The 22,246-nt window shown below is 42.1% G+C and overlaps 2 protein-coding genes across 2 annotated transcripts; one reads left to right on the top strand and one right to left on the bottom strand.

Annotated features, from left to right (window-relative positions):
* Positions 1-61: 61 nt before the first annotated feature.
* Positions 62-3,271, bottom strand: LOC140367166 (nodal homolog). Its single transcript, XM_072453519.1, has 4 exons — positions 3,223-3,271; positions 1,235-1,471; positions 337-1,061; positions 62-245 (listed from the first exon to the last, which is right to left on the bottom strand). Exons 1-4 carry the CDS (start codon positions 3,269-3,271, stop codon positions 93-95), a joined length of 1,164 nt encoding a protein of 387 aa, XP_072309620.1. The 3' UTR covers positions 62-92.
* Positions 3,272-5,378: 2,107 nt separating this feature from the next.
* On the top strand, positions 5,379-21,492 carry LOC140368278 (uncharacterized). The gene is made up of 42 exons (XM_072455246.1): positions 5,379-5,510; positions 5,632-5,835; positions 5,913-6,081; positions 6,211-6,379; positions 6,803-7,025; positions 7,108-7,227; positions 7,831-8,049; positions 8,124-8,432; positions 8,849-9,067; positions 9,139-9,333; positions 9,422-9,670; positions 9,786-10,007; positions 10,084-10,332; positions 10,590-10,802; positions 11,536-11,784; positions 12,285-12,485; positions 12,550-12,798; positions 12,875-13,066; positions 13,137-13,397; positions 13,476-13,691; positions 13,759-13,917; positions 13,991-14,092; positions 14,648-14,815; positions 14,912-15,133; positions 15,202-15,425; positions 15,505-15,634; positions 15,713-15,906; positions 15,987-16,167; positions 16,261-16,473; positions 16,546-16,729; positions 16,800-17,001; positions 17,078-17,242; positions 17,312-17,545; positions 17,616-17,846; positions 18,072-18,203; positions 18,261-18,459; positions 18,530-18,655; positions 18,739-18,846; positions 20,467-20,703; positions 20,768-21,068; positions 21,213-21,309; positions 21,375-21,492. The coding sequence occupies exons 1-42, from the start codon at positions 5,420-5,422 to the stop codon at positions 21,441-21,443; spliced, it is 8,097 nt and encodes a 2,698-aa protein (XP_072311347.1). The 5' UTR covers positions 5,379-5,419; the 3' UTR covers positions 21,444-21,492.
* The last annotated feature ends 754 nt before the right edge of the window (positions 21,493-22,246 follow it).

Below are 22,246 nucleotides of genomic sequence, written 5' to 3'. Positions count from 1 at the left end.
AGCAGATGCCTTTGTGCTGGTTGGACATTTATGTCAAGTGCCTTTTGAATGTTCCTTTAAATGTTCCTTTGAATGTTCTTCCACTAGTGTTTTCAGTGGCAGCCACACCCCTCCACAATCATGTTCTCGTGATGCCTCATCACCATTTTCCCATTCTCAAAGTAGAGCATGGAGAGAGGCGCCAGGCGAGTGGGAACACAGGACACACAGGGCACCTTGTCCGGATGGTGAAGTTTCAGCAGGCTCTGGAGAGACAAAAGAGAGTCCATTAGAACATTTTATTCAGAGGGTGTTTGATGGGCCCAATAATGTTGTCACTCTAAAAGTGCGTCTTACCTGCATGTAGGCATGGTTGGTGGGAGTTAAAGTCTCATCCACTGGTGTGGGGCAGCTACCTTCACAACGAAAAGCATTGTAGCGTTTGGGATACACCATCCACTCACTCCAGCCAAGCTTCTCAAAGTCCACCCACATGTCCACCTTCCTGCACGGAGGGCTCTTCATGTCCTCTGTGGGCTTGCTGACGGGAGCAGCTCCGGCCACTCCTCTCCTCTGGTGGGGGCCATGGCGGTTCTGCTGGTGTCTCTTCCTTCGTCCGCTCCTCCTGGAGCTGCTGTCCAGCTGGACGTACTTTGAGTGCTCTGCTGTGCGGATGAGCGTGGGTGCTCTCTGACTGTTGAGGTTCTGCCTGGTGAACACCACCATCATGACCCTGTCAGCAGTGGTGTGCTGAACCACCTCTGTGTCTTCAGCACTTTCCTTCTGAGCTCTGTTTGAGGATCTGTCCTGAAGCCAGTCCAAGAGCTGCTCCGTCATGTTGAACACCTTCCAGGAGGATGGGGAAAACATGGAGCTGGGCTTGGCATGGACTCTTCCCAGAAACACTGGCCTCTTGGGGCAGTTTGGACCGATGCAGTGGTGATGGATGTCCACAGAGGCCTGGGACGACTGGCTGAAGGCAGGGAGACGGATGCGGAGTTCAGCCAGTTGGACATTGTCACTTGCAGACATTGAAGACACATCAAATGTGACAGACCAGTGATTTCCAATTTGCTGACAAGCTGCATTATGAAAAGAAAACAGGATTAGACACCAGTTGTATAGGTTTATCAAAAACAAACGTTTCAATTGACTTATAATTAGATTTAAAATCATCTCGCGATTTCCACTATCAACTGGACAGATTTGAGAGAAATTCTTAAAATGTGTTATTTACATGAGGAAACATACATACATTTTGCCACGAGGCTGGTGACGGAGTCCGCGTCATGCAGGCCCGGGTTGTCCTCTATCCGGGATCGGCCCAGGCCAGTCTCGGGGCTCGTGACGCGGTCCTCTGTGAGCATGGTCCGGTACAGCTGCATCATGTAGAGCGGTAACCGACTGGACTGCTGCCGTGATCCCGCGCTCCTCTCGCGGAGAACGGCATTTGGATGCAACCCAGAGAAACGCGGTGAACCCAGAACAAGAACTAAATCCACCAAAAGGGTCAAGACTGCGAAAGATAGATCCATTGTGTTTCCCTTCAGTATTCCTCCAGATGCTGTCGCTGGTGCAGATGAGGCCAAATGAAGCAGGACGCGGGCGCTGCTTTTATAAGGCCGCTTAACTGGACCATCTAACGGCCTTTGAAGTGCGTGATCCACGAGGGCGCGCACAGGCCTATGGGTCGAAACCAATTTGTCTTTGTAGTTGAGAGGTGTGAAAAGTGAATAGGGTCGTTACTCTGCGTGTGTTAGATATTCTTTTGATAAGAACTCATGACAATAATCTGGATAAACAGATTAGATGATGCGCTCTGATTAATGGGACTTAATCAGAAACCACTTTCATGGCCGTGATCCTTTGTTGGAAACATGCGACTCGCAGCGGCACAGGCCAGGACATGGGCCAAAGTAATACATGCTTCTTTCTTAGGCTATAAAACAGGCCAGCCCTATGCACACAAATTATGTACACTATTCTATGAATAGCCTATAGCAATAACATATCAGTAGCCTGTATAGATTTTAGGTATTACACCTATTCTAAAATACATTTAAGTCTTGGTTTTATTAAGTAGGCTAAACGAAAAATATGGATGGACCAATTAGGTATTATATATTTCCATAACCCTATAAATAGCTCCCAATTGCTCCCAAATAAATATTCTACAGGTCAAACCTTTTTTTCATGCTCAGGCCTCAAATATAAAGGCCTCTTTGCGCCAAAATAATAATACATTTAACAAGGCCTAACCCTTAATTTATATTTGGCATTATGGGCCACGTTTTGGAAATTATTACTAAATTAGCTCAATATTATTTTTGAGTTGTTATTGGTTTGTTGTTATACTTATTTCATTATTATAGCTTGGTCTAAAATCTGTTTTGTGTTTGACCTGAGTTTTTCGTGACGTGTGACTTTGATGTAACATTAATGGTCCTGATTGAGGCTCATTCATAAAACAAACTGGACATTTGACCTCAAAGGCCAGAGAACAAAGGGCTGTGTGTCAGCAAAGACCTCAGAGTTATTGAAGAATCTGAGCTCTGACTTTAGAATCACGTCCAGTCACTCGCTTTCATGTGCCCGCATCAAACGATTTTTTATAACCATTGTTATAAGCCTGTAGGGAATGGAAATGTAGAAATGAAGGAATAAAGGCTACTTAGTCACTTTCTGCACTTGGTGTTGTGACATCTTCATTTTGGTGGCAAATAGTTGTTCTATGTTCAGTGTAATATCCCGCAAACATTGTGCGTAATTTATAAATATGACGCTAAGATAAAAAAAAAAACATTAGCGATTTTGGCTGGGTAGTGGACATATTTCACACATGATTGCCAAAGCAATTTTTAGCATGATAACAAGAATTTTGCTTGGCTTTAGGACTAAAATAAAACAAATTTGACAAGAACATTAATAAGAGGGCAATAACTAACTTAAGCCTATTTATTTTAACTTTCCCGAATTTGCTTCTTCAAACCAAGATGACCCAGTGTGTAATAATGAATTATGTAACTGATCAGCCAATGAAATAGCTCCTCTGTGTGAATAGTTTATTGCCATGGATCTATTATATTATCGGTTATGGCCTACAAAAGCCACATCAGCAATGTAATGTCTGGGACATAACGTTGCGTCACTGTTGGCCCACATGTTGTCTAAATGTCATAAAACATGCACACAGTGGTATTCTAGGATATGATTTGTTTGTCTGCATGTATGTATGCCTGGTACACTTGTACAGCACCACGTGACGCGCGGCGCACACCTGCGGCGCAGCCATGGTAACGCAGCGCGCGCTGATTAAAGGCTTTTCTCTCAGCTGCTGCTGTTTGTCCCGATGAGCCTGGGCCGACATGGACCTGCACCTCTGCCTCTGTTTGGTCCTTTTAACCAGGCTGAGGCTTTTTGCGGGTAGGAAAACACATGTATGCTTTTGTTTTAGGCAGTCATGTTTTGGGCCTACATGATCACATGTTGCTGACATTGGCAATTTGGTGTAGCAAAATTCACATTCAACAGGGCTAGTAATGCTAATTTCATTCATGAACATTTCAATCACCACCGTTATAAAATGTGACTGACTAAAATGTCACATGTAGTCATTATTGTTGTTGTAAGGCTCTAGATGCATCATGTCCACATTATTGTGTTTGAGCTGACTGTCCACTAGTGTAGATGGAGAAAGTATGAGCTTATTCATGGACAATACAAAACGTGTAATATCATGATTAACATGCCCTCTGCTCACACCTCTCCACAGTAGGCCAGATTCTTACCTGTCACTCCAGTCAGTGGCAGTGTGACGATGGCAGCTGCATTTCTGCTCAGTGGAGATGTGACGGTGAAGGGGATTGTCTGGACGGAACCGATGAAATGGACTGCGACAGTAAGTTGTGTTAAAATACATGTCTTTATTCCGATTAAGCCGTTAAGTTGCTCTTGTTCCCACAGAATCTCTTTCTTGTCCACGAGGCCAGTTTTCTTGTGTTGACTCCATGAACTGTGTGGACCTGTCGGCTCGCTGCGACGGGAAGAGGCAGTGTCCAACAGGCTACGACGAGGAGAACTGTGAACACAAACACGGCTGTCTGACCGCCGAGTGGACATGCAACAACCTGATGTGCATCGCCATGGAACTGCACTGCAATGGAGAGAACGACTGCTTGGATAATTCTGATGAGCAGAATTGTGGTGAGAATAAACGTTGCATTCACTGGAAAGTAAATGGGTCTAAAACGATATCTGTCCCTGCATCACTTTCATAGATTTATTCATACACATTCTTTTGTATTTACATTTTGATTTTTCAAAGTTTAACAAAGATCAGAACACACATTATGTTGGGTTTTACAAAAGCCATAGCAGGTTATATATCGGGCTGGGCTCTTTGGAAACATTTAATGGCTTTGTCATCTGAATTTATTTAATTGTGTCCATTTTTCCAATCTCACTCTAACAATTATTTTCTTCACATCAACATCATTTTAAAAAGGTACAAATCCTCCATTTGAACAATGTTATTGAGTGACAGGCCTTTAAGTTCATTGTGTGTGTGCATCACAGGTATTTTACAGCAAATGTTTCTTCCATTAATGTTTTCCCCAAAAAGGTCTTATTTTCGAACCCTTCAAAAACACATGACTGGCATTCCAAATATCACAACGCAGAAGTGGGCAATATATACAAATTTGGATAATCTTGTGAATGTTGTTTTGAATATGTGCAACATTTGAATATAGAGTATATAATGTGTTTCAAATAAGGACATACAGTAGTATTTCTGAACTGATTCATTTTACCAACATTTCCCATATGTTTGTAAAATGATCTTTAAAGCTCAACTAATATGTTTAAAGACATCTTTTAGCACATCATCTGTCACCATGATACTCTAAAGAATACTTGGATATTATGTTTTGTTATTAATGAAGTGACCAAATGCTACTTCATTCCTGCTTTGAGCTGTTGGAAGTCTGCTGTGAGAAACGAGTAAAATGCCAATCATCCTCTGACCACTCAAGTCTGTCTCCCACTTTTTTGCATTCCCAAAGGTCATTGCGACGCAATGCAATGCGACGGTAGAATTGACTGCGCCGACGGACGAGATGAGCCCGTTACATGTGGTGAGCTGAGTTAACACCACGCGTCTCAAACTGCGCGCGGTCCCTCGACGGGCGTGTTTGTAACTGCGATGTGGTTCACACTTGTCCTACAGGCCGGATTTGCTCCTTGAATAACGGAGGCTGTAGTCACTCCTGTGTGGACGCACCTTGGGGCGCTCTGTGTTCTTGTCCGGCGGGATACGAGCTGTCTCTTGATGGTGCCGTCTGTAAAGGTTTGTGGAGCCTTTATCTCCAAAGTAAGTCCGCTCACTCAATCCCCCGTTTCTTTAGATGTGGACGAGTGCGCCCTGCCTCGTGCCCCCTGCATGCACTCCTGCGTCAACACGGTGGGCTCGTACTATTGCCAGTGCAGAGAGGGATTCATGCTGGAGAAGGGCTCCACGTGTTTGGCAACAGGTAATGCCAAATTGCCAAACGGGTGTAATAATACTTATCTGTGAATTATTGTCTTTTCAACACAAGATTTTGGGTGGAATTAAACTGGTGTCATCGTTTTCACAACTCTAATCTCTTTAAGGCAATATTACGAGGCTTTTGACGGTGCAGAGGAATACTTTGGGGCTTTTGGATGCGAGATCTCGGCACTTTAATGCGGTTCAGTTTTCAGTGCTTGAGCCAGTGGCCTTGGCGTTTGACTTTGCCCGAGCTCTGTATTACTGGGCTGACGGCCACGGACACATTCACAAGACTGATGGACGGCAGACCTCCATCGTCTTCACTGGTTTGTCATCTGAAAAATCATAGTTTTAAGTTATTTATGTGTTGCTCATGTTCAAATGTGTAATTGAATTCCCTTAGGTCAGCCTGGTATCCAAAGTTTAGCTTGTGATTGGCTGAATGGACAACTGTATTGGACTAATCAAGAGACCAGAACGATCTATATGCAGGTGGCAGATGGGAAAAGTTACACCACTGTCTTGAGCAAAAACGTCAATCCATCGGACTTGGTGCTGTTGGCTGTAGAGAGGTTTGCGTGTTTCCCCATTTTCCTAATCTAGCATGGGGTTTCTCAAATAATAATCTTTTATAATAATTACGTCAACCTCTAACATTATCTACTTGTTTTAATAAGTGCAGCTATAATTTCATTTTGCAGTTTGATGTTCTGGATCAATGCTGGAGCAGGTGAGCGGGTGACGATCGAGAAGTCCTGGATGGATGGGACAGACCGGAACACTCTGGTGGTGCTCACGGCACAGGCTGCTCATGGCCTCACGGCTGATGTTGCCGCGAGGACGCTCTACTGGATCAGCAACTCAAAGAGGGTGAGGGCAGAACGGTGCAAAAATCAATGCTAACACTAATGATAAGGGCTTATGACATGGTTGGCCCCATGCCTGAACATGCTACATACAAGATATAGGGTTAGGGTTATACACTACAGGCAAAACCTTACGTTTTTTGGATGGTTTGCTTATGGTGTACGCTTTCACCTGGAAATGACATTATCCCATCTGCACCTAAAGATGTCTCATTTCATTTCATCAACTTTAATCCATTGATTTTGTAGCTTCTCAAAATGCGTTTTTCTCACCTAGTCTAATTCTATTTTGAATTATCAGTGTTGACCATAATGCTCACATTACATTTTATAAAACTAATTTAATGCCAATTGTGAACAATATTTGCATTGTGACTGTTGCACAACTGTTAGATTCCAATATACTAACTTTTGTTCTTTTCTTTAGTCTATTGAGACAGTGAAGGTGGATGGCACTGGACGATATTCTTTTCGTGGAGTGTTTAGCCGAGGACCCGCACAAAGCCTCACTGTTTTTGAGCAATTTTTCTACTGGAGTGATAAAATGGGGCTGTGGCAGACTCCAGTGATCACTCCAAACCAGAGAAGATTGATCTGGAAAGACCCTTTGCCTTTAATAAGTGTGTTCCACGAGCTACAGCAGCCACAAGGTAATAAGGCAGTCATATTTATCATACAATGGCTTTAATATATACATTTCCTGTAAAGATGATACAAAATAATTGTGTGTAGTTTCGTCTCCATGTGCCGGAGCGCCATGCCAGATGTGCCTGCTCACCAAAAGCAACACTGTGGGATTCACATGCATTTGCCCCAATACCAAAGTGCTTCTGTCCACTGGCATGTGTGAATGTAGGTTTACTTACTTTTTAATCATCACTGACTCAGGTTAAGGCGAGACATTGCATGTGAATAGGAAAAAAGCTTTAATTTGGAGGTATCAATTTGAATCCTTTTCTGTAGTTTATTAAAAGAAATGTATGACTGCGTCCACACGCATCTAAAAAATGTTCTGAGCCAGATTAAAATATTTTGATTTAGTTGACAGATGACAGACAAAAAAATATGATGGAATTATTAATCTTAACATTTGAGTAAACTAGAGCTCACTTGACATAATTTTTATTAAAACTTTAATGAATCAAGCTTAGAATTAAATCTACAAATCTTTCTGTACAGTCATAATCTTATGGATGAGAGCAAGTGGATTGATTTAAATAAAACCCTCTGGACAAACTGACCAACTGCCTGTAGTGCAGGGATGGGCAATTATTTTTCCCCACGGGGCAAATTCAAAGCTAGGCCAGTGGTGGAGTGTTGGGCTGTCTAGCAAATTCTTAGGAGCATGTTTCTTTCAAATTCGGCTGGCTATTCTATTTATTTTCATGTAATCCTAAACCCACAAGTGCAGATGCAAATTCTAGCTAAAATACAGATTTGTTTTTGTTCATACAGATCCAAGAGTTGTCTATGGGACCTTTCGCACTGTCAACGTTTTGGAGTTTAAAGATGGAAAGACGACTGAAGTCCAGCTGTTCACAACAGATGAGGGCATTCTGTCATTCGACGTGGACTGGTACAGAGACTGGATTTATTGGGCCAACAAAACTGGACATTTGAAACGCAAAAGTCTGACGCAGGTCAAGACTGAACTAATACAAACGTCTCCACCAGGTTAGACGACTAATTCATTTCTTAAGTAATTACTTTTTTTTTTAACCAACTTCTTTGAACGCCTCCTTCCTTAGTGTGCCAGATGAAAGTGGATCAAAGAAGTGGAAACTTGTATTGGGTGTCATGTGATCAAAAGAGCATAAATGTGATCAACACTGATCGACAATACACTCAGAAACTCTATGGCTCACGACGACGGATTGAGGGGCTGTACTTGGATTGGGTGAGGGGCGGTGTTCTGTGGCTAGAACAGGATCATATTTTTACCATTAGCATGATGGGAGGCAAACCCATAGCTTTGCTTCACTTGGGGGGAGGAGTTGTGGGAAAGCCGGCTTTTGACCTGAGAGCCAACAGTCTTCTTTGGAACTCAAACCCTGCAGGTAAGCTAATTAGTTCATTCGGTAGATAAGCAATGTCAAGACTATTTGGTCAGTTGATTATTCAGGACACTATATATATATATATATATATATAATCATTAGAACTTAAAAATAATCGTGACTATTTTAGAGGCAAGGTATTTAAATAACGTATATTTAACACTATCTATAGTGTAAAATAAAAAGTTAAAAGCGTTATGTGGCTTTTTAGTCAAATTAACTTCACTTAATCATCATTTAATAAAAGATGAATACTTATTTAAACAATTAGAATTTTGATCATGGTGTCATTTGAGAATCGTTACATTATCGTAATGCTAATTTTATATTGTGACGTGACAGAGCAATTCATTCAAGAAAAGTGTTGCGCGTGAGCGTTTGAGTTCACGTATCTAAAATACACTACTCTGTTCCAGGTTTGGTAACTATGAGTTTGTTTTGGGAGAGAAGCCATATCGTGGGTAAAAGATGGAACGTCACTGGATCTGTGGTTTTTGCGCTGGAGCCTTTCCTTTTGTCCTTGTCTGACAAGACAATGACTCTTTGGGATCGCAGAGATGGAAAACCCATCCAGTCTGTTGCAGTGCAAAGCCATGTTCTAGGTGTTGTGCACGCACTCAAAGACTTCCATGCTGGTTAGAAAAAGAGAAATTGTTTTCATTGTTAAACTGGGCAACATTCAGTGACCCTTGTGTGTACCTGCTAGGAACAAAAGGTCCATCTCAGGAGTCTGCATCTGCTTCATTGCCACGTCTTCGAGCCAGATCAATCTGCAAAAGCCCCTCAGTGCTCTGTCAATCTACTGGTCTCTGCATTTCCCCAAGTCAAGTTTGTGACGGCTTCAAAGACTGTCCAGATGGCTTTGATGAAAATAATTGTGTCAAAAGATGCGCTTCAAAAAGTATTGTCTCCATGCCTTTCTTTTATACATCTCCATGTCTGTCTTTTTACATTTGAATAGTATAACGCTCTTAACGCCACTGTTCCAGATGACTTCCTGTGCAAAGATCGCAGAAGCTGTGTGTCTCAGGATCTGGTCTGTGACGGTCGGGCTCATTGTATTGACGGTTCAGATGAAATGAGCTGCGGAAGTTTAGTCTCGCCAACCTCCCCAACAAATGTACTGAAGTGTCGCCATGGCTCCAAACCGTGCCGTGATGGGTCTGAGTGTGTCCTCTTCAGCCATGTGTGTGACGGACAGAGGGACTGCAATGACGGATCAGATGAGGACGGATGTGGTAAACTGAAATTAAGCTGTGTTCATAATAGTGCATATTTCTGTTGGGTTTGCAATATATTGAGTAGTGATGCTTGAACTTCGTTTCGTTCATTTTTTTTTTTTTTTTTTTCTAGACCAATCTGTCAATGCCCTTGAGGAAAAAGATTTACAATTAATTAAACACCCACCACAAATTGAACAATTCACTCGGCCTCCAACCAAACCAGCCTGCCGAAGTCCTTCATCCTTGTGTCCTGGTTCATCCGTGTGCATCCTTGACACACAGATTTGTGACGGGAGAAAGGACTGTCCTGATGGATCGGATGAGGAGTGTGTCCAAAGATGTCCCTACATGAGTGAGTGGACAACTGTTGCTGCCTTTGTGGCTCTATTTTGAATATATTTAGACTAATCCTTAATCTTTCATTCAAGGTGACTTCCTCTGCAAAGATCGTAGGAGTTGTGTCTCTCAGAATCTGGTCTGTGATGGTCGGGCTCATTGCCTTGATGCCTCAGATGAAAGAAACTGTCAAAGTTTAGTTGACCCAACGTCTCAACCCAGCATACGCAACTGTCGCTTTGGGACCAAATCATGTGCAGATGGCTCTGAGTGTGTCCCCTTCAGCCACGTGTGTGATGGACAGAGGGACTGTGTCGATGGATCGGATGAGGACGGATGTGGTATGCAGAAATGGAATACCTTCATAAGGACCAACTGTTCACGGTTCACAAATCTTGTTTTCGTTCCCCCAAAAGATTTTGTAGGTTTTTTTTTTGTGATTTTTGTTTTCGATTGTATTAATCTGAACTGGATTAAGGTTCAAACAACTATAGTACTGAATTCTCTGGGATGATTAAGGGATTATTATTCACATGTTCTCCCTAAAATATTACCAATTTACCCAGTGCTTTCTTAAAATGTTTTTTTTTTTTTATAGATGCTTTAAAGACATCTGCAAGAGGTCCAGATAAAATGCAATCAACTCATCCATTCACCAATTCTCCACCTCCAACCAAACCAGCCTGCAGAAGTCCTTCATCCTTGTGTCCTGGGTCATCCGTGTGCATCCTTGACACACAGATTTGTGACGGGAGAAAGGACTGTCCTGATGGATCGGACGAGGAATGTGTCCAAAGATGTCGATACCTGAGTGAGTGGACGCTCTACTGCCCTATATGCATTTAACAAAAATGGAAATTAAACACTTTTTGCTCATAAAATAATATTGATAATATTATTGCTCAGCAAGACTCATTAATAATCCATCCCACTTCACAAGTGTATGTCAAGATGCTGATATTGCACTGGTGTGCCTTAGATTGGGCCCAATAAAAGGCCACTCTGAAATGCTCAATTTTGCTTTAATGGGAAGTTCTGGGGGATCAGAAAACCAGTCGGTATCTGGTGCGACCAAGAATTGCTAGATATTGGCAGGAACTGGACATGCTGTTGACGCTGATCCAGAGCAGCCCTAACATGCATGTTCCAGTTCCCTGCCAATATTCACCAACTCTTGTTTTCTGATCCCCCTCCCCCCAGACATTTCCATCAAAGCAAAACGGAACATTTCAGAGTGGCCTTTTATTATGGCCAGCCTAAGGCACACCTGTACAATATTCATACTGTTTCATCAGCATCTTGATACTTGAGGTAGGCTGGATTATCAACATTAATGGTAAAGTCAAATGGATTTTTTACAAATTTGGGAATAATATTTGAGGAATTAGTCTTGTGTATTTACAAAAAGCTTCATATCTTTGAGTTCAACTTATGAAAATGGGATGAATTTCATGTGTATTTTTTGCCAACTTGCACAAACTCAAGAGTGTAGGTGAAATTTGACATTTTCAGGCCATGGACTGAGTCTAAATCTTTCATTCAAGGTGACTTCCTCTGCAAAGATCGTAGGAGTTGTGTCTCTCAGAACCTGGTCTGTGATGGTCGGGCTCATTGCCTTGATGCCTCGGATGAAAGAAACTGTCAAAGTTTAGTTGACCCAACGTCTCAACCCAGCATACGCAAGTGTCGCTTTGGGACCAAATCATGTGCAGATGGCTCTGAGTGTGTCCCCTTCAGCCACGTGTGTGATGGACAGAGGGACTGTGTTGATGGATCGGATGAGGACGGATGTGGTACGTATGTTGTAGTCACATATTGTGGTGATTCATCATAGCATAATGAAGTCTGGGATCAGGCCTTCAATGCAATGGATTACTCTAGTCATCAACGTACGGTACTGAGCAAACGCCTCTACCTCCATTCTTGTATTGAATAACCCCCATCTAAAAAAATTGTTGGTCTTATGCTCAGGCCCAAAGTGTTTTAGCTGTACAGTTTTACCTATAAAATGCAAAACAAACCTTGATGTTGCCAAATCTGAAACTATCCAACTTAGAAATATTTAACTGTTCCTTAATTCCCAAAACTTAACCCTGCCATGAGCTGGTCCCTTTCCAGGGGGTACAGCCCGAAGTCACTGGAATAGGCTCCAATCACCCACGACCCCTAACGGGAACAAGCGGTAGAAAGTGAATGAATTGATAGATCCCAATTATCTAATTCTGTTATCCTCTAATTGTAATCTTTAAAGTAAGCTAATGTGACAAACACGTGGCTTGAATGTTTCTTATAGATGGTAAAGAAACTAGTCCAGAAGAAATTAAAACCTCAACGTCACTATTCACTCCACCTCCAACCAAACCAGCCTGCAGAAGTCCTTCAGCGTTGTGTCCTGGGTCATCTGTGTGCATCCTTGACACACAGTTTTGTGATGGGAGAAAGGACTGTCCTGATGGATCGGACGAGAAATGTGTCAAAAGATGTCGATACAAAGGTTTGTAAACAAGACTTGATGCCTTTGACGTTTTACCATGGTAACCCCTGTTATTTCCACACAGATGAATTCCTCTGCAAAGATCGTAGGAGCTGCGTGTCTCGAGATCTGGTCTGTGATGGCCGCGCTCATTGCATTGATGGCTCGGATGAAAGAAACTGCCCAAGTTTAGTCTCTCCAACCTCTGAGCAAAACGTTCTGAAGTGTCGCTATGGGTCTGAACCATGTCAAGACGGGTCTGAGTGCGTCCTCTTCAGCCATGTGTGTGATGGACAGAAAGACTGCAACGATGGATCAGATGAGGACAAATGTGGTGCGTCAAATATCTTGCATTTAAATCGCCAACAATAACAATGCAAGTTTATAGTAGTTGCCTTATTCAATTTCAGATCACAAGGACAGTGGTCCAACCAGTTCAGTAAACGCTGTGTCCTCGTTTAAGAATGAATTTAAGTGTGCTGGTCCAGCCGTCCTGTGCCCTGAATCATCTCTGTGCATTCTCCCAACACAGTTCTGTGATGGCAAGCTAGATTGCCCCGGTGGCTTTGATGAGAATTGTGAAACGAGGTGCCCCGATAAAAGTAAGTATTGCGAATGTTTTCAGAAAAGATCACAAAGGGTTGATTTATCTCAAACCGGTGTTTCTTATAGGTGATTTTCTTTGCAAAGATTATCTGAGCTGTGTTTCAAAATATTTGGTTTGTAATGGCCACACTGACTGTAGTGACGGGTCTGACGAGTTTAACTGTCCAAACATTACTCCAACTCCATCTGGTGGTCTCCAGTGCCCCCACGGCTCAAAGCCATGCAGAGATGGCACAGAATGTGTTTTATTAAGCCATTTATGTGATGGAGAAGATGACTGTCGGGATGCATCTGATGAATTACTATGTCCAAAATCCTGCAAAGAAGGTTGGCACTAGTATTGGTAAAAAAATATTTCCTAAGCTAATGTAAAATTGTTAAACCAGATTTCTTTCTCCATCAAAGGCGAGTTCCAGTGTGCCCATGGAAAACTGTGCATCCTCAGCTCGCAGGTGTGCGACGGCAAGGTCCATTGTCTCGACCATTCTGATGAACTAAACTGTTGGAAACAAACCAAGAGCTGTGAATTCCATTGTCTCGACGGCAAGCGTTGTATCCCCAAAACGTTCTTGTGTGACGGCGAGGACGACTGTGAAGATGGCACCGACGAGCGTGGATGCGGTAATTTCTTTGTCTATTGATGTGGAATCTGTCAAAAATTAACTACTGCAAATTGCCTCTTTGTTAGATTTCAAAGTGAAAGCAGCGTCCCCATCCTGCAACGCTCCGTCCATCTTCTGCCCAGGTACAACAGTGTGTGTTTCTCAAAGCCAGCTATGTGATGGCAAGAGAGACTGTCCAGATGGCTTCGATGAGCAGGGCTGTATACTCCAGTGTGAAAACCCAGGTGTGTGAGAAATACTCGTATGGAACGTTTGAACTGACACAATTAAATAATATAAAATTCTGCTTGAACTCAGCTGACTTCTTGTGCCAGGATAGAAGAAACTGCATCCCGTCTGTCAAAGTGTGTGACGGACGCGCTCACTGTTTTGACAGCTCGGATGAGAAACTTTGTACAAGTAATGTAGCTTCAACTACAATCACTACTACTATTGCAAATGCACACATCACCGCTGATGCTTATTAAAGATAGCGTATGTAGGATAATGTAAACTGTTTGTTCTTAAATGTCAATCTTGGGGTTGGGCGTTTTTGTCATTTGTGTGCAGTCATATTTGCCCCAGATCACCCTTGAACAAGTTCTCAATCTCAATAGGTTCTTAGCTAGTTTAGTAAAGGTTAATAAATACAACGGGATGCACTCTGACTCTGTTTTAAAAGGGACCACAATCAGGGACCACAATCAGAGATGACAGCCATGGCTATCACACTATAACCTGGGTTTCCAGTGCCTTAACTATGCACATTTGTGGGCAGGCTCTGTTTCATGGAGTTCCAACTACTAGACGCTGCACTTGATGAGTTGATGCTGAGGTGTTTGTAGCGAGCATGCAGATCATAGAGCTCTAGCTTTATTTCCAACTGGAACTGCTTGAAAACAGAAAGACAATGCAAATGTTTTTCACTTGAAAAATGTTGAATGTTTGTATATAATTTTATATTAATCTTTTTAGCCCCCTTCAGCCCACTTGGTGCAACTTCACCTCCTTTAAAATGTCGGCTGGGATTTAAGTTGTGCAGAGATGGCCTGGAATGCGTTATGTACAGTCATGTGTGCGATGGCGAGTTGGACTGTAAAGATGGGTCAGATGAAGAGGACTGTGTGATTGACTGCAAAGCGGGTCCGTCTACTTAAATCTATATTTGACACATTTTATGGACATCGGTCTGTGCATTGTGCTGTCATTATCACCATTTACATATTGTCTGTGCGCCAGAGGAGTTCCAGTGTGCTCATGGCAAGCTATGCATTCCAAAGGAGCAGGTGTGTGACGGTCAAAGTCACTGCCAAGATCGCTCTGATGAAATGAACTGCAAAAGTTTTGGTGAGGGCTGCCATCAGTGGTGTGACAACGACACTCGCTGCATCCCAGACACCTTTCTTTGTGACGGTGAGAGAGACTGTGCCGATGGTTCAGATGAGTTCAAGTGTGGTAAGTGTTCTAAGTCATTGACATTGTATTTCATGTAATTTCATTGCCAGTAAAAGAATGTCTTTCAGATTCAGTGGCTTGTACTTCTAACGAGTATCAGTGCCAAAGTGGTCAGTGTGTGTCTCAAGCTCTGAGGTGCGATGGCTATGCCGACTGTGGCGATCATTCTGATGAGAAGGGCTGCTCCAGACCGCCACGCTGCCCAACACCACTCCGCTGCCCAAATACCCACGAGTGCCTTCAGAAGGAGTGGATTTGTGATGGAGAGAATGACTGTGCAGATGGAGCCGATGAAAAGGTGAGCTGTCAAGAAACAAAATAACATAGTAACATTTACATCGATAAAAGCACAATGTCTGAGTAATAATTAAATTTAGATCTGCAAGAAAGCCCCAGTAAGATGTAAAGGATTTCAGTGGTCGTGTGGAGACCGTAGACAGTGCATCCCTTTGTCATGGAGGTGTGATGGAAAAGAGGACTGTGAGAACGGGAAGGATGAAGTAAACTGTATGCATTTATTTTAATGAATAAAACGTTTGACATATTTTCATAGGTAGATTATATATGTATATTTTGCATTTATAGGCAGTGAAAAGAAATGTGCCCCCCATCTGTTTAAGTGTGGCAGCGGTGAATGTTTGGACCCGAAGCAGCTGTGTAACACTGTCACCAATTGTGCTGACCGATCAGACGAAGGTGCTGGGTGTAACCAGAGAAACTGCTCCAGTTCTTTGGCTCCTCGATGTGACCACGACTGCATCAAAACACCCAGTGGTCCAGTAAGTAAATTAAACATTTCCTCAAATTAATGGAAGACACAAAAACATCTAAAATCTCAGACCAGACTTTTTTTTTGCAGAGATGCTTCTGTGCTGCAGGATTCCAACTACAAGGCGTGTCCTGTGTTGACATTGATGAATGTAGTAGTGTTTCCTCTGGAGTTTGCAAACACATTTGCCTGAATACTCGAGGCTCCTATGCCTGTCAATGTCATCCCGGCTTCTTCTTAGAACCAGACAAGAGAAGCTGCAAGGCAAAAGGCACTGTTTTAAAAACAAATATTTGTCTTTAGCAAATATTTTTGTTTTTTTATAATATGTAATATATATTCACTATAAAAATGTAATTTTCAGATGAAGCCTTGCTTTTGGCCTCAGTTCTGTCTGAGATGGTTATCCTGGGTGTTCATAGTGCCACCTTACATGTGCTGTCATCAGCTAATCGACCGGTGTTTTCTCTGGACTATGACTGGGTTCAAAACAGGATTTACTGGCTAAGCTCAAACTACCAGAGCATACGTTGGGCTGAAATTGACAACACAAACAACAAAGGGACACTTATCAAAGGTAAATATTGTTCCAGAGTTGTCTAATGCTGCAGTAAGCGTTTTAACCTGTTGCAACTGTCAAATGTTACAGGAGTGAAGTCTGACTTTATCGCGGTGGACTGGGTGGGGAAAAACCTTTATTGGGTTGATGGGCTGTTGGGGCAGATTCTGGCAGTGAAGCTCAGTAACGCCACTGTGAATGCACGAGACCATACTGTGGTCCTCGGCTTCTCCAAATCCTCTCCAAGTTCACTTGTTCTGGTTTCACACAAGGGGTAAATAGATCTCCATTTTCCAGAAGTTGTTTCCTAAAGTCTTAATGTGCATGTTTGTGTTCTACTTCAGGTTGATGTTTTGGTCCGAGATGGGCGCGTCTCCTCAAATTGAGCAGGCTGGGATGGATGGGTCCAAGAGGAAGGTGGTGGTGAACAAAGGCTTGAGTTGGCCTGTGAGCTTGGCATTTGATGTTCTGGACAACAGGATTTACTGGGCGGATGAGAAGCTCCGCTGCATTGGGTCTGCCTCCATGGATGGTGATGATGTCAAGGTCGGCTGCAAAAAGCATTTGTCAATGAAGATGCCATAAAACTGTTGAATTTGAATTAAATATCTTTATTCACTAGATTCTTCAATTGGCTGAAACTCCAAGTCCTTTCTCAGTATCTGTCTTTAATGATAGAGTCTTCTGGTCTGACACTAAAAAGAGAAGTATTCGCTCGGCCGATAAAAAAACTGGCAAAGATCAGAGAGTTCTTGTGAAAAGGCCTGGGCAGCCTTTTGCACTCAAAGTAACATTTTAGAATACATGAATAATTTGTATAGGAATATTTTTGTATTCACTCGGTTTTATGTTTTAGATAATGCATCCCCTTTCACAACCCTTGGTTCCAAACCCCTGTGAGCAGTTGCCTTGCTCCCATGTCTGCCTTTTGGCCCCAGCGGTGAAGAGTCTGAGTGGAGACTCCACAAAGGGCCTCACTGCCGTCTGCAGATGCCCGAAGGGTCTGCTGCTTTCAAAAAACCACCTCAAATGCACTGTACCTGTGGAGTCCACCTTTATCATGCTTTTGTCTCTACAAACTGTTTACCAGGTATTCATATTGAAAAAAGTATTGTAACAATTTTGAATATTAAACATGTGATTTTTATTTCTGCTTGTAGATTCACTTACGGTCAATGTATAGTGGGGGTGTGGGCCTGAAACAAATTCCTAATGGACAAGTATTGGCTCTCCCTGCGGTGAATGAGGCCTCGGCAATGGATGCCTGCATTCCTGGACTGACTTTGTATGTTGCGGATGCAGTTCTAGGAACAGTAGATAAACTAAAACTGAGTGACTCAAGGTCAAAACAACCACTACTTGCTGATGGACAGATCTTAAAGTTGAGCCAGGTATGTGGTCATACCAACTTGTCAATGCCCGATCTCGGGAATTAGCCAGGGGGATGGGCCTGGTTAGTGCTTGAGAGATTGCCAGGTGGGAGTGCAGACTGTTGTCTCCGGCGTGTTCACGGCATGTATAATATGCATTGAACTGATCAAATACGTTTTGAAATATGTGTTGTTGTTTTTTTTTTTTTTAATCCCATGTTTACTGACTTTTTTTTTTACTCTTAGGATGACTCCATTTCCGCTCTTGCGGTTGACTGGGTAACCTCTAATCTTTACTGGAGCAGCAGCAAGAGACCCAATCTCCATGTGACTTCTGAAAAAGGCCACACTGTATCCCTGCTTCCCGGCTCCATGAAGGTGAAAAATGAAGTTAATATCTAGGACAGATTTCGTTTTACTAATTTTTGTCATCAGGGCACTACATCCATTGCTGTGCACCCTCCGTCAGGCCGGCTGTGCTACACAGCGGTGGGGTTGACGGGCACTGGTCATGCAGAAGTGAGTTGTGCCTGGATGGATGGACGGAAGAGGACAGTGCTATGGAGAAAGTCCAGTGTTCCCACCTCTTTAGTCTTTTCAGACACGGGCACAGACATCTACTGGGCTGATACTGGTGAGAACTTTTTTTCTTATCAAAATGTTGTAATTTGCCCATTTTAACAACTTGTCTACCGTCACTCAAGGAGAAGGAATAATCTATAACATTGGAGTGGATGGATCAAGGTTTAAACAATACAAGACGGGGCCCGGGTTCATCATCTCGTTCACTTTTATTGAAAACTTTATGCTTTGGATGACATTTGATAAAGGTGAGGCTGCACACTCGACACACGATGGCTTCATCTGATCAAATATGTCTTATGGTATTTCACATGTATTTATTTTGTCATAGATGTAACCAGATTATGGTTTAGTGATGGCCTGCAGCCAAAACAGTTGTGGTTTGAGACAAAGATCAGCTTGACTGAAGTAAAAGCCTACAGCAACAACACCCAGTCTGGTAGGTGTTTTTGATGTGGAGGAAGGATTTATGATGACTATAGAATGGAACAAATAATTGTCCATATCACAAACTGATCATCACACTACATTACTTTGCCAGAAATGTTCACCATATGGCTTTTTAATAAATGCAAGATGGAGGGTAAAGAAATTGCATCTCAACAAGTGCACCTCTAATTGTTCTTGTTTGACACAAAGGTATTCAAATTGGGTTGTTTAGAGCTGTAATTACACAGTCTATACTCTTCCCACAAATCACTTTTATTGCACAAGGCACAATGTACAGTAATGACCACTAGAGGGCAATGAGTGATATGCAGTTTGAGTTTAGTTTGGCCAAGTAAATAGTTGAAATGTAGATTAAGACCAAATGGAACAAGTTAGGCCAAGTCACAAAGTTAAACTGAGTGTAACCTTTTGCTTGCCATACAACACTGTCACCATAAATCAACTTAATGTTCAATAAATTCATTCAGACGCAAAGATGGCACTAGGCCCTAGTGATAAGGGCTATGTGCGGTTTATGTATGGCAGCTCATATTTGCAGAATGGAAAAATGTTTTCTGTTACGATACATTCCAAATCAAAATGTTATGACGGCCTATTTGAAGCCACCAAAAGTCCTGTGTTGTCCAGTTTAGCTGAAGAATGCTGATGCAGTGTTATCAGATACTGTGGACGGCATGAAAGAGCCCCTCAGTGGAGGCTGAACAGAATGTGGTGATGTGATACTTCAGGGATGAGGTTTGCTCAGTTACTGCGCTACAATGAAAAAGGCCGGGCATGAATGAGCTTCGTATTGTACTAGAGCTGCAACTAACCTTTGATTAGAACAACTTTAGCGGTCCAATAGTCTGATTTTATTGTACAATGAGACTTTTTAAATGCTTTAACCAAATAAAGATTGCTTTATGCTGAGGCCTCTAATATAGAATGTTTACAAATAGTGTATTAGTGAGGAAAGTTTGAATAAAAGAATATTTAGTTTGATTTAGAAATGCCAGTCTGTTTAGACTCAACACAAAGAAACACATCTATATAGTCCAGATAACTATTGCAATGATAAAACTTTTTTTTTTATAGTGGGCTTGTCATAATTGGTTGACTCGTTTGAGCCATTTAATACATTTTGCAAGAATTTTTTTTTTGGTCTAATTTAATCCTATATCAATCATCCTAAAGTTAATTTTAAAAATGTGTTCTCTTTAGACACAAACTTTTACAGACAGACAGTATAATTTGGTAGTAGGGCTGCAAACATTTGACTAATCGTGACTAATAAACAAAGACAAATCTGTTCATTTGAACTGGGATGGGATATATATATAACGCAAAAAATAAGTTTTATAATCGAGGGTTAAATCACAATTGAGTTTGACTAACAACTTTAGTTTAAAATACGGTAACTGAAGGTTTCTAGATTAATATTTACAACTTCTATTTGGTTGATAGTGATTTTTTTTCAATTAGTAGACTTCTATTGTACATTGAATCAAATTCTAAAATAAGTTTAATTTGAAAAAGGCTAGAAAAGCTACAAAGTCCAAAAAGAACCAGATTTACTTGTATACATTCTGTGGATAAATCTAAAGTTGTTCTGAAATGTGTTTGTCGTTAGGAAGCAACAGCTGTGCCCACAACAATGGAAGATGTGCTCACTTGTGTCTGCCGTATCCAGGCGGAAATGCATGCCGCTGTGGACTCGGCTTCTACACAGTTAATGTCACTTCCTGCGCCTCGTTGCCCTCTTGTCCCTCAGACACACAGCCGTGCCCTGATGGCAGCAAATGCATCAGCACCAGCCAGTTCTGTGACTCTCATGAGGACTGTCACGATGGCTCTGACGAACAAGATTGTAAGTGTGTCGTCACGGTGACGTTTGGAAGCTCTGGTTTTTACTATCGTTTTCTTTTTCCCAGGTCCGTACGTAAACTTTGGTTTGCCCGGGGCCGAAAGCAACAAGAGCTCACGAGTCAAGTCCCCACTCGCTCCTTCAGACGCCAGAAGCCAAAAGAAATCCGAGGCGTCATGTGACCTGGCGTGTAATGGCCATGGCTCCTGTGTGACCGACGGCACAGGCAGTCACTGTCAGTGTGTGGCTGGATACAAAGGGGACTTTTGTCAATTTGCAGACACTTCAAACAGTGGAAGAGCTGTCGGACTGGGGCTCTTCTTTGCCTTTGTACTGTTGATTGCTGCCATTTTAATTTACGTTAAAAGGTGTGTCAAATGAGGTGTTCACAAATCTGTTACAAGAGCATTAACCTGCCTCGGGCTGCTCTCCCAAAGCCATATTGGGTCTTGGGGTGACTCTATAGACATGGACTTAATCTGTTGCTAAAATGTTTGTTTTTTCCCCCCCAGGAGAGACTTGGCTTTAGCGATTAGCACCACCAGAGAAAAAGAAACTCTTATGTCCAACATAAGTTTACCATCGGAACAGTTCGACTATGACGCAGAGGTAAACTGTTCTTTGGGATGAAGGGATATTTTAACATAAGATGACATGTTTTTTGTTTTCTTCAGGAATTGGATTCTCCAGTTGATGAAAAAAGTCCCGGTTTAACACTTGAGTCACTGCAGTTAAAGCAATAGACCGGTTTGCATTTACAGGCAAATCTTTTAAAGCTCAAAGCATATTTCATCAGCATGTCTGGGTCATGTCTTGCAGCAATAAATGTGACTTGGATCCTACATGTTTGTTTGGTGTTTATCCCGGCACCAGTCATGTCTCACAGATCATGCTTTGTTGCACAATGTTGAATTACAATACCATAAATATCACTCGCCCTCACCTTGAAGCCATCCGTTCACTCAGTTGGTGTGATATTAGTTTCTTTAAAGTCATTTGTGTGCACTTTTTACACATTGCAAAGTCCTCAAGCCATGTGACCATTTCTCCAGGGTCAAATTGCAGTACATTTGTGATGGCTTCCAAAAAATAGTTCCTCTTTGCCAGATAACGCAACACGTTTTTAGTCAGAAATATTTGTATTGAAATGGTGACGTTAAGAGTGGTGCACAAAAGATCGTCAAATTGCATATTATGTCCAATGTGCACACTTTCAAACTTTAAAGGATAAAAAGTTTAAATTATGTTTCCAAATTGGTGAAAGACTTTTCTATTGCGGCTTAAAGTAAAATGTTCTCAAATTTATAAAGGAGGCCTGTACTTTAGTGATGAACTGCTAAATAGAGGGCGGTTCTGTTGACTTCCAAAGAGCGGTTTTAAACGTCTTACCTGCAGGTTAGAATTTATGAATTCCATGGCAAGTTAAATGTATTAAAATTTACTCGAAAGGAATTTCAAAATATCTATTCATCTGAAATTGCAGTCCTTTTACTGAGAGCCCCCTGAAAACACCAACCTGTAGCGGAGGATCTGCCCTTTAGACATG

This window comes from Eucyclogobius newberryi, unplaced genomic scaffold (genome assembly GCF_026437365.1).
Source record: "Eucyclogobius newberryi isolate DKJ021-1_F unplaced genomic scaffold, fEucNew1.0.hap1 SCAF_2, whole genome shotgun sequence".
Classification (NCBI taxonomy): domain Eukaryota; kingdom Metazoa; phylum Chordata; class Actinopteri; order Gobiiformes; family Gobiidae; genus Eucyclogobius; species Eucyclogobius newberryi.
This window is presented reverse-complemented; position numbering and strand designations above follow the sequence as displayed.

Excerpts from the sequence above, each read along its gene's own strand:
- LOC140367166 (XM_072453519.1), bottom strand. The coding sequence starts at position 3,271 with ATGGCTGCGCCGCAGGTGTGCGCCGCGCGTCACGTGGTGCTGTACAAG. Across the intron at positions 1,472-3,222 it reads TCACGTGGTGCTGTACAAGT|TTCTTGTTCTGGGTTCACCG; the intron begins GTACCAGGCATA and ends TGGTGGATTTAG. Across the intron at positions 246-336 it reads CCAACCATGCCTACATGCAG|AGCCTGCTGAAACTTCACCA; the intron begins GTAAGACGCACT and ends TTGTCTCTCCAG.
- LOC140368278 (XM_072455246.1), top strand. The coding sequence starts at position 5,420 with ATGCACTCCTGCGTCAACACGGTGGGCTCGTACTATTGCCAGTGCAGA. Across the intron at positions 13,398-13,475 it reads TCCAAAATCCTGCAAAGAAG|GCGAGTTCCAGTGTGCCCAT; the intron begins GTTGGCACTAGT and ends TCTCCATCAAAG. Across the intron at positions 16,168-16,260 it reads GAGAAGCTGCAAGGCAAAAG|ATGAAGCCTTGCTTTTGGCC; the intron begins GCACTGTTTTAA and ends TGTAATTTTCAG.